This window comes from Pinus tabuliformis, chromosome 3_1 (assembly GCF_031772625.1).
Source record: "Pinus tabuliformis cultivar Carrire ecotype Pingquan chromosome 3_1, CPIR1, whole genome shotgun sequence".
Taxonomy (NCBI): Eukaryota; Viridiplantae; Streptophyta; class Pinopsida; order Pinales; family Pinaceae; genus Pinus; species Pinus tabuliformis.
In genome coordinates this window covers 681313009-681329460 of record NC_142301.1, presented here as the reverse complement: position 1 = coordinate 681329460, position 16452 = coordinate 681313009, and the positions used below count along the sequence as shown (strand labels likewise).

The following is a 16452-nucleotide window of genomic DNA, read 5'->3' as shown; positions in this document are numbered from 1 at the left end:
GGTGCATAGAATAATACCAACTTCTTGCAAATGAATCGTGTTACCCTCATTCAATTGAGGGGTAACATTCCCTACACCCTTTCGAGGATAGGTGACATTGACTCCAAGTATAATCTCCACGATTGTTTCCATCTCTACCAAATTATAGAGAGCTTCCTTCTATCCGATGAAGTGCCTTGAAGCACTACAATCAATAAGCCAGATTCCCAAAGAGTCTGGAGGAGAAGTAGTGGAGAGGGCCAATATAAGATAACACTCCTTTATCTTATCAGAAACAACATTTGATTCTTCTGACCTAGGGTTCCTTGCTTTCTTTGAAGAGTCGGCTATTTCCTTGATGACCTGCATTACCTGTCATTCCTCCGATCATTGAAGATGTCCCTGGAATGATTGTTATCATCATCAAGTGATGTGTCCCTACCATTCGGACACTCCTTCGCATAATGTCCAAACTTATTGCAAGCAAGGCATCTGCCTTAGATCCAGACTTCCCATTGAAGTGATCTTTAGGTAGGCCATCAGATGCTTCCGCTGCGCCACTCAGATAATGTTCTCTGCTTCGATTTCACCCTTGGTGAATTTGAAGAGGGATGAAGAAACCATTGAGCCTTTTTGTCATTTCCAACTGTCTTCAGTGATTGCTCTTTCACTCTTGCTTGGGCTCTGTCTTCACCTCAACTTTGATTCCATGTCAAATTTTAGGTATGTTCTATGCTTAGAGCAATTTATTTCAATTTACCTAATTAGCTCAATATTTTTTCCAGATTAGCAATCACATCAACATAATAGTAAATTGCAGATAGAACATAAACATAAATTGCAGAAGACCCAAGACAAGAGGACACAAGATGTGGCGCCAGCCAAGGACAAACCCCAATGTGGGGAAACCCTTAATCAATTCTTCTTATATGTTCTTCAATAGTTCAGCAAAGAGAGAGATAGTACATATACATCAAAAGTCAACCTTTTGACTTATCTAAATAAGAGCAACAAATTTATTCTCTAAGAAGATAACATATGAGGTAGCTGATCTGAGCTGAGTTGAAGGCAAACTACTTCCACTGATCCAAGGTGACTCCATCAGCATGCTGCACCTCAACTTCTTGTTGCATCTCATTGTAGCATTTATTATCACTGTGCTACACCTTGAAACCAAGTGTTGCACACAACATGCTACACTACACTTCATCACAATGCCCATCATTATGCAGCAGCATTCAACATCATGTTGCACCTTAGCAATGCTGTCACATCTCATCATGTTCTGCATTAGTTCACTATTTAGGGAATTCTCTATTTGCTGCAGCAAATTAGGCAGCCTTCATCATGGACTGGTTAGGCCATCAAGACAGTCCTACCAACCCTCACACATAGGCAACAACATATCAAATATATACCTCGAACTTGTGCATACTGTTACATGCACAAGTTGCTCCATAAACCACCTATGTTTGTCCTTCTTTAATGCGGCTGCCTACTACACTTGCCCAGTCGTGTCTAGGGCATCATTCTGCCTACAAACACACTTCAGAAACCCTCAGCAGGGCTCCCTTTGCTTCGCTATTGCTACAGGAATATGCGGACTTGTTTTGGAGGGCCTAATACTCAGCTCAGCCTCCAAAACAAGCCTCCCTTCCTACTTGTAATTACCCAAGAAAACTTGATTGTTCACTTGTGAGGTTTCTTTTATTTCTGCCCAAAATTTCCCACCATGACCTCGGCCTCCTGCCTATAGTAACTCGGCTCCCAAACAGTCTAAAAGGAGGCATAAACTATGCCTTCTTTCACCTTCGTTGGGCTCCTCTCTTCTGCGGCCAATACAAGGCTCTTTATGCACCATAGATCTTGTCATAAGTTTGCGGCTAGGGGACATTGTGAAAGCTGATTTAGGGCATCATAGATCAGCATTGTAGGTCTCTTCTAGACCTGCGTTTAGGGCAGCGTTAGCCCTTCCTTGATTGCGGATTAGTGCATAACTTAGACAGCGGCTTCAACTCCTAGTATGGACTGCGGTTAGGGCATCATATCTCCATTTAGGACAGCGTATATATCCCTTCTTGACTGCGGCCAAAACATCTCCTTTCCTCCTGCGTCTAGGGCTTCATCATCTTAGATTTCTCTTCCCACTAAAACCCAAAACAAGTGGAGAGAAATTAAGAGTAAAGTGTGTGTCTAAATGACTATCAAGCCGCCTCCTTTTATACTAAAACGTTGAGCACAAGTGGGGCTTATTTGGTTGCTGGCCGACCTTGACGAATTGTCCCATAACACAAATAAACTCATATCTTCATGAATACTTATCGGAATCGGATGATTTTTAGATCAATCCTACACCTCTCGATGAGAGGGATCCAAGAAAAATATCAGCTGTCATAAATAAGATGACCCACATGGAGTTTGGCCCTAGTTGCCAATTTTAACACAAGAACATTCAATCACAATGATCATGTACTAGATATCAAAGCACCTAACAGGGCTAGTAGAAGTTTTGTAGATCTGAATCAATTATGTGTGAGTTAAATCTAAAAATTCTATCTCTGCAAAAATTATCTGCTGTCATTTGATAAACTCTTTCATTTTAAAAGAAAACAACATATTAGGGAACCTTCCTAAGAGAAAAGTAGATTGCATCATGTAAGCTGTGAAACATCTTGTGTGCAGGAGGTTTTTTCTAATGGTAATGGAAGCTTGACCTACATTTCTCTTGAGATAACTTGTCAATGATTTTTCTGGTTTATGACTGCGTAATGATTTTGATACCCCTTCCTCAATTATCTTGTCTTGGATGAAACACTGGCCACTCTATCACAGAAGCTGCACAACTATTTCAAGGTACATATTTCAAAAATGTTCAGTCAAAGCGGATAGGATTGAAAACGGCCAAGTCAATAGAGATCCTAGATACCTTTATAATAAGTTTGTATTGGACATTAGACACATAGCTTCCTGATTCTACTAGTAATTTAGGACTATAACAGTGAATCTCTTTTAAAAGAAGCTCATGTTCTCATAAAAATCATATGTACCTTCTTTTATGATCTAGTACAAGCTGATACTCCACCCTCTCGTGGAAAAAAATTGTCAAAGAATGGCACATGCTCAACATAGTTTACGGGACATTATGTGAAAGTATAACACATGCTCAACCCATTGTATGGATGCATCTTATAAGAAGTTTGTGATGGTTTTCAATGACTATCATTTATGGGAAGGAATTTTAGTTCTTACCAAAGGCACCTGCCCAGAAGTTACAAATAAGACAGCACTGCAACCTTAATGTCTGCAATTTAAGTAAGATATGCATATTTCATGTACTGGAATCACAATAACTAGTCTATGAGATAGCCTGCATTTCGTGTGCTATAATTCCATATAGCTTGCATTTCATGTGCCATCATTCCATTAGCTCAATATTTATCCAACACCACACTATATTGATGAAATTGTATTCGGTTTACTGAAACAGAAAGCAATTTAACACATAAATCCGGTCTACTCAGTACTAAAGTATTATATCCATAACCCGGCCACTAAAATTTTCCTCCGCTTAAAAGTCTAAGAGGTGATCAACATATTAAATTACTGAATGTCATAATTGCCGGGTTGTCTCGAGAATGATGATCAAATTTTGAGGCATATAGCCTACTCAGACCGTTACTAACCCTCCGAGCTTCTCAAAGGGATGGAAAATATAATTTCAAACAATGAAGCACGAGATCAAATGTTTGAAATCGGCTAACATAGAACCAGAGACAATGGAAAAACGTTAAACGCCTGAAGATACTATCTTTCTTCGCAATATCGTAGTCAGGCGATATTCAAATTTAGCATTATAACGTAACGCATTAAATGTTCAAATTTAGCATTATAACCTAATGCATAAAGTTCTCAAATTCAGAAATCCAAGCACAAAGAAACACGTTCAGAAACAAAATAAATAAATATCTAAAGATTTCTTTATATTACTTAAGTCATCAAAACCGTGAACTACTTGAATTCAGAAAATTCAGAATATATAAAAAGTCAAACCGTAAAATGATCGCCTTCGGCTCACATAAGAACTAAAACTGTAAAATGTTTGAGTTCAGTACATTCTATATCTAAACCGAAAAAGGATTTAATTTAGAAAACCGTCAAAAACTTGAATCAGAATATATCATAGCTAAAAGCATAAGATGCTTGGATTTAGTAAGCAATAAAGGGCTTGAATTCAGAAAACGTTAAAACTAAAACAGTAAAATCCTTGAATTCAGAATATATTACAACTAAAACCGTAAATGGCGGATTCAGAATACGCAGGGAAAAGAATGCAAAACAAAAGCTGCATAGTTGAAGTTTTCGCAAGTATACTAAACTTAAGACCTTAAAAAGCTTGTATTCTTCAACGGCTAAAGAAAACTACAGAATTCAAACTTTAGACTGCAAACAAGAACAACATCGCCGTCTTACCATGAGCGGCTTCGACATGCATGGAGAAGAAGTGAAGATACCTGGCCAATGAAGTAGGTAGGATGCGATAGCCTGGCACCGCAAGCCGCCTGGTTGGCACCTTTGCCTCCCGCAAGGGTCTGGCCGGTACGGGCGGCAACTGTCTCTCCTTCCCTGGGAATTCTGTCTATCTCCACATAGATGTCTGCGTTTGCCGATCCGACGACAACCAAGGGAGAGCTCGTCGGCCTCACGGAATTAGACATCGCGACCGCCTTCTGAGAAAAGAAAATTGTTCACAGGAACGTGTTATAGGGCGAAAGGCGGTTTGAGCATAAAAAGCGGTTTTACGAGCCCAAAAGGAGCGGTTTACCGAAGAAAAGGTTGGCGCGCCGCGCGCGTTAATTCCTATAATTCCTTCGATTGTGGGAGCAGTGGAATCCTCGGAAAGTTTCGCACTAAAGCTCGGTTTGCCTCACATTTAAGGCGGGAGAATCCTCTATAAATAGGGGAATGTAATTTCGCTCACGATATACGTTCTTCCTCCAGTGGCTTTTTGCTAATTTTGGGGGTTGTGGCTTAGGAAGCTTCTTCAAAATATTCCATGCCAAATTGGAATCTTGTCTTTTCGTTGGCAGCGACAATCTCCAAAGATTTTGGTGCCAATGGGCTTACCTTTTTTGGCTGGATATACAGAGGCATATGTTGAGAATTGATGTAATCGGATCTATGCAAAGCGCAAGTCTGGAGCGGTGAGAGGGGAAGTACAAATAGGATGGGTGGGACAAGCATCGGAGTAAGTATGCCGCTTGGAAATTTTCTAATTTTTAAAGTTAATTTGAAATCTGGTTAGTTTTTAAGACTTAATCTCGTTCTAATATGAAATCTTTGTTAATTTTTTTTAAACATGTGGATTAATTTTAAAAGCAACAATTTTTTATGGCAAAGTTAAGATGTATTTAAATTATAATTTGAATCATACTGGAATTTTAATTATGTTTAATAATTTAATGGAATATAATTTAAAAATGTTTGAAAATAGGATTTATTTATTATTAAAGGAATAAATAAAAAAATTATTAAAAATAAATAAAAATCATTAAATTTAATTTTAAAATTGTTTAAAAAGAAAAAGTAAGATCTCATTCAAAGTAAAAAGAAATCAAATTGAAATTCAAAGATTGGACAAGTAAATTAAAAGATAAACCATAAGAAGTATGTAGACTTTTCTTTTAGAAAAAAAATAACATTCTTATATTAAAATAAGGTAGTTACATAGAACTGTATGCAGTTCAAACCTCTTAACACAATCTTCCAATCCAAAACAAACCTCATGGAGGTATGAAACTCCACAAAGTCGGATGTGGCTTCTAATCCAAGCATTTATACATTTTCCAGACGAATACAGTGGCTAGCAGAATTTTTATGATGGACCTCATTACCATCTACCCTATTCCAGCCAAGTAAAAACATAAAAATAAACCTGAAACAATGACCATGTTGGAAGAAAACAGAGTATGGAACCCCACAGTTTCCAACAATACACCAACAACTATATCATATCAAGACTGACCCCACCACCTATGAATTGCTACCCATAACATAATAGTGTAGACTCAATGAGTTGGAAAATGGAAACGCCTATGTCAATGTAACCAACCCGTAAAATAAAACAACAAAATATATTACTTGTGTACAAAAGCTCCTTGAAATGGTAGTCTATCAGCAAGTATATATCCCTGTTGTCGTAACCAGATTTGTAGAAAATGTGCTGGTAGGTTAACCCGATAATGCAATATAAATCAAAGAAGAATATTATAACCTACTTCTACTATCAATTTGCAGAAGCTTAAAGATCGAGCTGAACAATATAACCAGAAGAAGAAGAATCAATGCACAATACACATGAAAAAGCTAAAAACCCCATTATCTGTATTATCATACAAGGTGGAAATACATAGGAATTATACAAAGCCTTAGATCTCACGGCTATCAAGCTCTTAGTACAATCCTCACAGATGCTCACAGGCAATCTTGGCTTCTCTCTAGCCTTCCTCTCTGCCCTCCAAGCTCCTATTTCCTTGCGTTGTTCCTCTGGGATGATTCTCCTGTTACCAAGTGGATGATCTCCTACCCAATGGATGATTTGCCTTCCAAAACTGCGCAATCCTCAAGGCTTAAATCTTTGACTGCATGCATGAATTTTCTCTTTGAGAAAACACATGCAACTGATAGTACATAGTCCTTGACTTTAATCTCAACTGGGTCTTTCTCAAAATAGACATGCATGAGTTTATGATGAAGGAATCTTCAGTTAACTAGAGTAGCACTAGTTGGATGCATGCATGCATCAACTCGCTGTTAACTCACCATTAGTTCCTCAAATATTTTGGAACTAATTTAACTAGACTTAACTCAGTAAACTGGATTAACTAATTACAACTCAAATATAACTCAATCTTATCTCCTTAATTTAAGGGATAACCCTTCATGACTTTAGAAAGAATTCAAATTTAATTTCTCCAACTAATTAATTTGACATAATTAATTAATTATTTCCAAGTAGTTGTTAAGACTAAATTCAATTTTAATTCACAATTTAATTCAAGGACAAATTAAATTGGAATATTCTTGTTGCCATATTTCAACACTCCCTCTCAACAAGAAAGGGATTATCTACCACCCCGATCCTGTCTCTATGGAACTCGAATTTACACTTTGACAATGCCTTTGTCAAAATGTCAGCATCTTGCTCCTCTGTCGAAATATACTGCAGCAACATGATCCTCTCGACCTGTGAAAAGCCACAGGCAACAAATCTTGCCTTATGCTTCTCCACACTACCATCAGCAGCTTGCTTTACCTTGTAAAGCCAACGGGAACTCACAACTGACTTGTTCTCTGGTCTCGGAACCACGTCCCAAACATTGTTACGAACTATGGAGTCATACTCCTCCACCATAGCATCAGCACAAATCGGTTGTTGTATTGCATCCTCAAAGGAAGATGGCTCAGTCTCAACACATTCCCCAACAAGGGCCATGTATACAGTGTACCTCTCAGGTGACCTCCTTTGTCTGCACTGAGAAAATGGTGCTCCCACATTCTCTCTCGCATCCTCCAACAATCTGTTAGCTTATCTTGTGCGCTTCTGTCCATCTCTGGAAGACTCTGCTTGAGTGGATGTCTCCACTCCTGGAACCTCTGCATGCGACTACTTCGCATCAGTCTAAGGCTCCTCCTCCTTAGGAACCAACAGTTCCTCCACAGCCTGTAGTTGGAGCTCCCTCTTAAGGGAAACTCGCATGGCCTTCTGCTCATCAAACTTGAGATCTCTACGAACCACTGTCCTCCGACTAGTAGGCAAGTACACCCGATAGTTGTGAGGTGTATCAGTGTACCCCACAAATATCCCCAACTCTGTTGTCGGCTCAAGCTTCTTCCATGCATCCTTTGTCACATGGAAATATACCAATGAGCCAAAGATCCTGAAGTGACCCACATCTGGTCTCTTACCGGAGAAAGCTTCCTCTGGTGTCTTCATCCCAAGTATGCAATGTGGGCTTCTATTCTACAAATAGACCGTTGTGTTGCATGCATCAACCCACAAGTGAAGTGGTGGGCCTTGGTCATGTAGCATTTCCCATGCTGCCCCTACAATAGTTTTGTTCTTCCTCTCAGCCACCCCATTCTGCTGTGGGTTATAAGGTGTTGTCAACTCTCGTTTAATTCCTTCCGCTACACAGAAGTCCTTAAACTCTTCAGAGACATATTCTCTACCATTGTCGCTTCTCAAGGCCTTCATCTTCTTCCCTGACTCTTTCTCGACCAAAGCTTTGAACTCATAAAACTTTGTGAAAGTTTGGTCCTTCTTCTGCATGAAATAAATCCAGCATTTACGAGAATAGTCATCAACGAAAATCATATAATACCTTTGCTTCACTATGGATGCCGTCGAGAATGGTGCACACAAATCAATATGAACTTGCTCTAAGATAGCTTCTGCTCGACTGTCTCGATCATGAAAGGAAGACTTGGTGTACTTTCCCAAGGTACAACCTTTGCATGTGTCAACTTGCTCAAGTTTACCTTTGGGAAGTCCTGTAGATATCTGTTGCATTATCTTCAAAGCCCCATGATGTAATGGCCCAACCGCTTATGCCACAACTTGCCAATGTCTTGGCTTTACACCAATTCTGCTTTCGTACTCAATGCTACACAATCATCTACCTCTAGTTTATAGAGATTCTTGACCCGAACCCCTATCCTCTTGGTCTGACCCGTGGCTATGTGTCTTAGGAACGTCTTTCCTTTACTGAAGACAACATTGTAGCCTTTGTCCTCCAACATCGCGACCGATACCAAGTTCTTCTTCAGTCCAGGCACATACTTCACATCTGTCAAGGTGATAGGAGCTCCATGCTCCCTCTGAAAAGCAACTGTGCCCACTCCTGAAACACTATACCTTTCATCCTCATATCTATGTGCGTCTTGAGGTCTTTCTTCGCCAAGGCACTGAATAAACTTTTATCATCGGTCTTGTGGAATGAGGCTCCACTGTTAAGATACCAGATATAACCCATCATCGATGACACCATGCATGCGATGAGGGTAAAGTCCATTTCGAACTGAGAGGCTAATGCCTCACCTTCCGAGGATCCATTATTGGACTTCTTCTATGGGAAATTAGTCGCATAATGACCCATCTTGTGACAATTAAAGTATCTTACTTTAGACATGTCACCCTTCTTCCCTCCGTGAGAAGAATTCGATTTGACATGGGAAGCCTTCCCCTTCCCTTTCATTGCCTTACTTGCTAAGGCCAGATTTTCTTCATCATCATTCTTGGATGAAGAACCATCTCGTGTGCTCCTCCTGATCTCCTCCTGCATAAGATCTGTCCACAGTCATTCCCAATCCGACAGTTTCTCCCTTCCATTCACAGAGTCCTGGTAGCTATTCCAACTCTTTGGAAGGCCAAGGAGAGTGAGGCTCACCATATCATCATCAACAGTAGTTATTCCCACAGTGCCAAGCTCATCTCTGCAGGTGGTGAGCTTCTTCAGATATGTGGAAATAGTATCGCCCTTCTCCATCTTGATTCTTCGAAGCTTATCCCTGAGCGCCAATTTCCTCTGGTCGCTATTGTTCTAGTAGAGGTCCTTCAATGTCTTCCACATTGAAAATGGAGTATCCTTCACATGGAGACTCAAGACAATATGGTCTCAAACTCCCTCAAGGATGATTTGTCTCACCTTCGCCACACACTTCTTCCATTCAGCCAACTCTTTTGCATTAGTTGAAGCTGGCTTTGGGATTTCTTGATCAATGAATTCCTTCAAGCCATTGTCTTCTAATACAGCCTCTGCTCTATCTTTCCATGCTATGTAATTCGAGCTACCTTCCAAGGCATACTCGAGTCTCAAGCCATAGAACGCCATTGGACAACCTTGAAGTATGATATGAATTTGATTTGCACCTGCAACCCCGAACTTCAAACATCAAATTCTCTTCTTTGTATATTATTCACAGCTCCAATACCATGTAGAAATTTTCTACAAATCCAGCTCTAATACCTTGTAGAAAATCTGCTGGTAGGTTAACCCAATAATGCAATATAAATCAAAGAAGAATACTATAACCTACTTCTACTATCAATTTGCGGAAGCTTAAAGATCAAGCTTAACAATATAACAACAATAAGAAGAATCAATGCACAATACACATGAAAATACTTTGCGGAAAGCCTCAGCTAAAAACCCCACTATCTGTATTATCATACAAGGTGGAAACACATAGGAATTATACAAAGCCTTAGCTCTCACAGTTATCTAGCTCTCAATACAATCCTCACAGATGTTCACAGGCAATCTTGGCTTCTCTCCAGCCTTCCTCTCTACCCTCCAAGCTCTTATTTCCTTGCGTTGTTCCTCTGGGATGATTCTCCTGTTACCAAGTGGATGATCTCCTACCCAATGGATGATCTGCCTTCCAAAACTGCACAATCCTCAAGGCTTAAATCCTTGACTGCATGCATGAGTTTTCTCTTTGAGAAAAGACATGCAACTGATAGTACATTGTCATTGACTTTAATCTCAACTGGGTCTTTCTCAGAATAGACATGCATGAGTTTTTGATGAGGGAATCTTCAATTAACTGGAGTAGCACTAGTTGGATGCGTGCATGCATCAATTGGCTGTTAACTCACCATTAGTTCCTCAAACAGTTTGGAACTAATTTAACTGGACTTAACTCAGAACTAATTACAACTCAAATATAAATCAATCTTATCTCCTTAATTTAAGGGATAACTCTTGCATGACTTCATAAAGACTTCTAACTTGAATTTCTCCAACTAATTAATTTGAAATAATTAATTAATTATTTCCAAGTAGTTTTTAAGACTAAATTCGATTTAAATTCACAATTTAATTCAAGGACAAATTAAATTGGAATATTCTTGTTGCCATATTTCAACAAGATTGTCAAAGATCCATCCATAGTCAGACAAATTGACATCCCAATCAAAAAACCGGGGAGACCCCTTAAATATTTATGCAACCTTCCTAGATAAATGTCCCCAAAGCAAACCCCTGAAAGTGGATGTATTCCATAGATGCACAACATTGTTCCTTTGATAATTTGTCTGCCTGCACATTTTGTTACCTATAAATGTGTGAGAGCAATACCCTTCAGAAAGTGGACAATAAAGACCCTGTCCTGTACAACCAGTGAGACAGATCATAAATATTTAGAGTCGCTCACTGATTAGCCCAGTCAATGATGACCATGGAATTCCCAAAAAAATATTGATCTCTTCAATTCCCATCCATGTAGCACAATATAGGATTCCCCATAGAGCCAGCAGCTCTGCCCTAGTATTTGTGCCTTGACCACTACACCATTTAAAGCAATAGTGTTCATCAAGGCTTAGATAGATCACCATCCCACTTCCACAAGTCCCTGCTTGTGCAACCCCAAAAAAAAACCCACTGGGAAATTATCCTACACGTACCTCAGAGTAATGTGCCTGGTGCTTTGTGCCATGGTCACAAGACCTTTCTCAAGGAAATAAGAGGATATCCTAATTAGAGTAATAAAGTCAACATATAACTAAATTATTGCATACTCTTTGCACACATTAAAGAGTGTGTACTCTTTGCACACCATGCTTGTAGAGATGTTAGTATTAAAATGAGGGAATAAGTTATCATGTTAACATGAAGACTTGCATCGCATATCCTTTTTTCAAATTGGTAAAGTTTTGGTGGAAGTAATGCCTCACAAACCTCTTGTGTATTGTAATTGTTGCCTATATTGGATGATTCTCCCTCATACACACATATACAAAAACATGAAAAATTGTGTTAAAAGAATGTATATAGGGATATCATATCTTTGGGAAAGGAAGTAAGTTAACCTAGTAAGAAATAGAATCTCTTTTCAGTGGGCACAAATTTGATAAGGATTTGACAAAAAATTAGGCGTGAGTAAAGTTCTACCATGATCCAAGATTCTTGCATGGTGAAACAATGCCCTTATGGATTTTTCCTAATTCTAAATTTGTCCTAATTATCAAAGTTTTAGATCAATTGGAGTTTTGACTTTTTGTATCACCTAATTTGGATAACTAAAGGGGAGCTTGCTATAATATTAAATAATTCCTTGTGAAAGAGTTGTCCTCTAAAAACATGTTTTTTGCATAAATCAACCATGAAACATTTTGACTTTGAAATTGTGCCCTAGCTAGCTAATCTCCCTCCTATAACAACGACAACTCCATGTGGCCCAATATTTATGGTGAACAACAACCTTGTGTGTTCTTATCAATTATAACTGACAAAATGCTAATAAAATTGTTTATGGACTAATTTGAAAAGAATTTTGATTATTTGTTACATCATTAATTATCTTCATTGGTCTCCATTCCCTATTGAGTAATATCTTCACAGCTTCTACCAATTTACATTTGCCATGCTTATCTAACAAAGGATATAAGATATTGTCCCTTATTTTATTTCAACAATGTGAGGTTATAGAGATTTACAAGGCATGTTAAAGTAGTTATTGTCGTGATTGTAATTTGTTTTCATAAGTTTGTTGAAATTCTTTATTAATAGTTTTCTAAAACTCCCTCAAGGGAGGATTGTTCAAAGATTAAGGCTATCTTTTTCATCACAAAAATTTGATACATCTTAATGATGATATATCATAGGTTTGAATGAATATTACATGCACTATCATCAGCCAAGGAATAAGGTATATCATGTTATGTCTAGGGTGTTGACTTAGGCCATCTAATCTCTAAATATCTTCCCTTCAATATCTTTTGAGAGGTCATCCTTCCATCCATGATCCACCCATTGTTTTTTTTTTCACAAAACATTTAGAGGATTTGCTTATATATAGATGGAGCCAATATTATATTTAATTTTTCCATTAGATCCAAAGAATAGTTTAACAACAACACAATAGTGTAAAATATAAAGAGTCATATGCCATTTCCTCTGGAACTCACAAATTTGTCTCTTCATTTTTAACAATCATTCTAACAAACCTAATTGATACTTTTGGGTGGGGGCTAGGAAGTATGAGCTCTTTCAATACCAAGAACTAATTGACAAAGCATGTTATGATATTCTATGAATGTTTCAATCTACTTACCTTAACTACCCATTCTTGCTAGTAACTTTGCATTAATGACTATCTAAAACTCTAAGGTTATCTTATTGTTAAGGTGGTCAAGTGCAACTCATACATCCCCAATTTATTGAATGATCCATATCTATACCCCTAAAAGGTTAGATATTACACATGAAATGCACCTATTGAAACACCTATGACTCTTTGTGTCAAACATAAACAAGAATTTGAACTAGGAGAAGAATCAAACGTAGGCCAAACAAAGAGAATTCAAGGGAGAAACTTGCCTCTAAGCTAAAAACACACACAAAAGGGGCCATAACACCCAAAGTGTCAAGCCATAACTAGGTTGAGAGATGAAGCAAGAAAAAATCATACCAAGGTTCCCTAGAGGATACTCTAGTTGAAACCACAAGCAATCATTGGAACTATCCCACTTTCACTAAACTCCAACATCCGTTCAGACTTAAGAGCCCTCTCGCTACCTTGCTTAAAATAATGAGAAGTGGTACAAATGGAAGGTTGTAGATTGATTCCCAACCCATTGGCCTTAAATCCCAATGCCACTTGTGCATCAACTTATAGTGCATACATATTCTAAGGTTTGAATGAATTATTTCATGGGAGGTAAACCTGAGAAGGGATCCCCCTATTTTGAGTCAGTATTCCATAGTTTAATGAGGTTCCTATATTTTCCATGAAGTTTATCTATCTATTAAGGGATTGAATCACCTAAAAGAATTCAATAAAATCAAAACTCTTTTTCACTTCTTGTATTCTAAGGATCTGTCTAATATATTAGAATATTGTGAAAATAAGAGGATTTGCATTTGGTGAATTATAATAGTGAGTATGTTGAAAAAAATGTAGCAAGAAAGGCTCAATTTGACTTTAACCTAAGTCAAATAGAGTAAATCGAATTTCCACATCAACAGGACAACTTGGAGGCAGTTAACTGGTGTGACATGGCTCTTGTCACTTAGTTAGCTTAGTAAATTCAAGTTAGAGGGCTTGGATTTCATTTATGCATGTGTGATTGCTAAATTTTAATAATCCAGTTTAGTTATTTTTAGTTGTATTAAGTTAACTTACCTCTAACTATTGATAGAGTCAATTGAAGGTCAGTTGTGCAGTGGGATAACAGTCTAACTCAAAGATCTATCATTTAACTGATCAATCAACCCAAAATAGCTAGTGCATGAAAGGAATTCAAATTCCTCAACTAAAATGGAGATGACAAGGCAGTGTAACATCAGTTGTAGACTACTTTTGAGTGTAAAAATGTTGCATGAGTCAAAATATCAATCCTTGGGAGTTGTGCAATCAATTTGGATGAAATTCCTAAATATTAGGGGCTAATTTCCTCAAGAATTGCGCAAGGAAATAGGAGGCTTGGTGATCAAATATTTGGCTAAGTGTTGGCCAGAGATTCTCATTGAGTAGAGAGAACAATTATTCTTTTGCAAGTTGAGCTCAAAGCTGGAGCTAGCAATTGTAATAGTTTCTTAATTCAACTGATTAATGCAAAGAGGTTTAAGGGGTTTTTCCTAGTGGGGTTCCTCTAGAAATCACTATGTATTTGTGTTTTTTTGTATTGCATGTCTATGCATGTTGTTCTAAATTGTGATTTTCATTCCGCATATCAATAGAGTAGAATTATGTCTCTTGTTTTTCAGTTTGAAATCTTGAGCACTTGCAATTTCTATCAAATTCCTACATGGCATCAGAGCCCTGAAATCACATTAGGACAAATATTTCAAATTTGTCTCTCAAGAATTTTGAATTTGAAGCTTTTGTAAAATAACTTTTCTTCAAGATCGGGAGAATGTCTTTTAACGGACTAAGATTGGAGTATCCCTAGAGGGTAGCTCGAATTTTATAACCTGGAAGGATCACATGGAAGCAATGCTCGACGATGATGGTGTGTTATAATATGTCAAAACTGACATTGCAAAACCCCAGCAGTCGGATGCACAACTAGCCCAATGGAAGAATGATGTTGCAAAGGCCAGGAGAATTCTTCTAGAAGGTGTGAGAGACCATGTGGTCTCAAATATCCATGGAAAAGAGACACCATTTGCTATGTGGAAGACATTGACTAAGCTATTCGAAAAATAACTTTGACCACAGAAAATTGGCCTTGAAAGACAAACTTCAAAACATACATATGTAGAAGAATGATACTATTCTACATTGTCTCTCCAAATTTACACAAGTTCGAAATGAGCTTGGAGGGGTTGGGGTGAATGTTGTAGAAGATGACCTGGTGAGCCTAGATCATGTAAGCCTTACAAAATCCTGGCATGGCTACCAGGAATTTGTGAATGGAAGGGAAAAATTACCAAATCAGGAAAGGTTGTGGTTTGATTTGGTTCAAGAAGAGTTTAAGAGAAATAACAGATATGGAACATCATCCAAAGCTAAGGATGAAGAGAATTTTTCCTTGGTTGGAAATGCGAAGCATGGAAAAGGAAAGAAGACCTAGAGCAAACCTGAATCCAGCCAAAATAATGGCAAAAAGAAAGACTTGAGCAAAATAAAATGCTTCCACTGCCATGAATTCCGGCACTATGCGACAAAATGTTTGCACAAGAAGTCTACTAAAAAGCCTTTAGGAGGAGCACCAAGTGAAGCATTGGCTTCATAGTTTGAGTTAAACTTCACCCTAATAGCATGCATGGCTAACACTATTATGAGGAGTGTGTAGTACCTTGATTTTGATGCCTCGTTCCATATGACAGGGTGCAAGGAGTTTTTCAGTAGCCTAGAAGAGAAGGATCTCCATATGCATATTGAAATAGGGGATGGTGGGAGGTACAGTGCTACAGGAATTGGTAATGTCACCTTTGAGATGAAGAAAGCCTCTCCTCTTCGCATCAAAGATGTTATGTTTATACCCTGGCTGAAGAACCTGATCTTTATAGCAGTATTGGAGGATCATGGATATGATTTTATTTTCAGTAAAGGGAAAGCCTTTCTAAGACACATAACTACTGGGAAAGTGAAGAAGATCGGGGTTCAAGTGAAGAACCTATACAAACTTGAGGTGGGAGATTGCACTGCATTGAGCAGTAAGGAGGAAAAAGTGCAGATTCACAATGTTGGAGAACTATGGCACATGAGATTGGGTCATCTACACCATGGTGCCTTAAAAATCATGCAACAAATTGCCACTAGTCTCCCTAAAAGCTCCCTTGATCACTAGCAGGATGTCTGCAAGGGGTGCAAATTGGGAAAATATGTCAAATCCACTTTCCATGACCGAGATAACAGAGAAGATGTAATCTTGGAGCGAATCCACTATGATATTTATGTGTTGAAGAAAGTGTAACTAGGTTCAGTCTTCATGACATTGTAATTATGATTTTGTAAAACAAGAAA

The 16452-nt window shown here is 38.1% G+C and overlaps 1 protein-coding gene across 2 annotated transcripts in view; it reads right to left on the bottom strand.

Annotated features, from left to right (window-relative positions):
- LOC149188930 (ribokinase-like) overlaps positions 1–5113 on the bottom strand; it is a 33196-nt gene extending 28083 nt beyond the window's left edge. The window contains exons 1-2 of one of the 2 annotated variants that reach the window (XM_089413117.1): positions 4802–5113; positions 4491–4706 (exon numbers count right to left, since the gene is read on the bottom strand). In XM_089413117.1, coding sequence (XP_089269243.1) covers positions 4491–4694 — 204 coding nt within the window. In that variant the 5' untranslated portion in view covers positions 4695–4706; positions 4802–5113. Of the gene's footprint in view, positions 1–4490 lie in introns of both variants that reach the window. The other variant, XM_089413116.1, reaches the window with a different exon arrangement.
- Positions 5114–16452: the final 11339 nt, after the last annotated feature.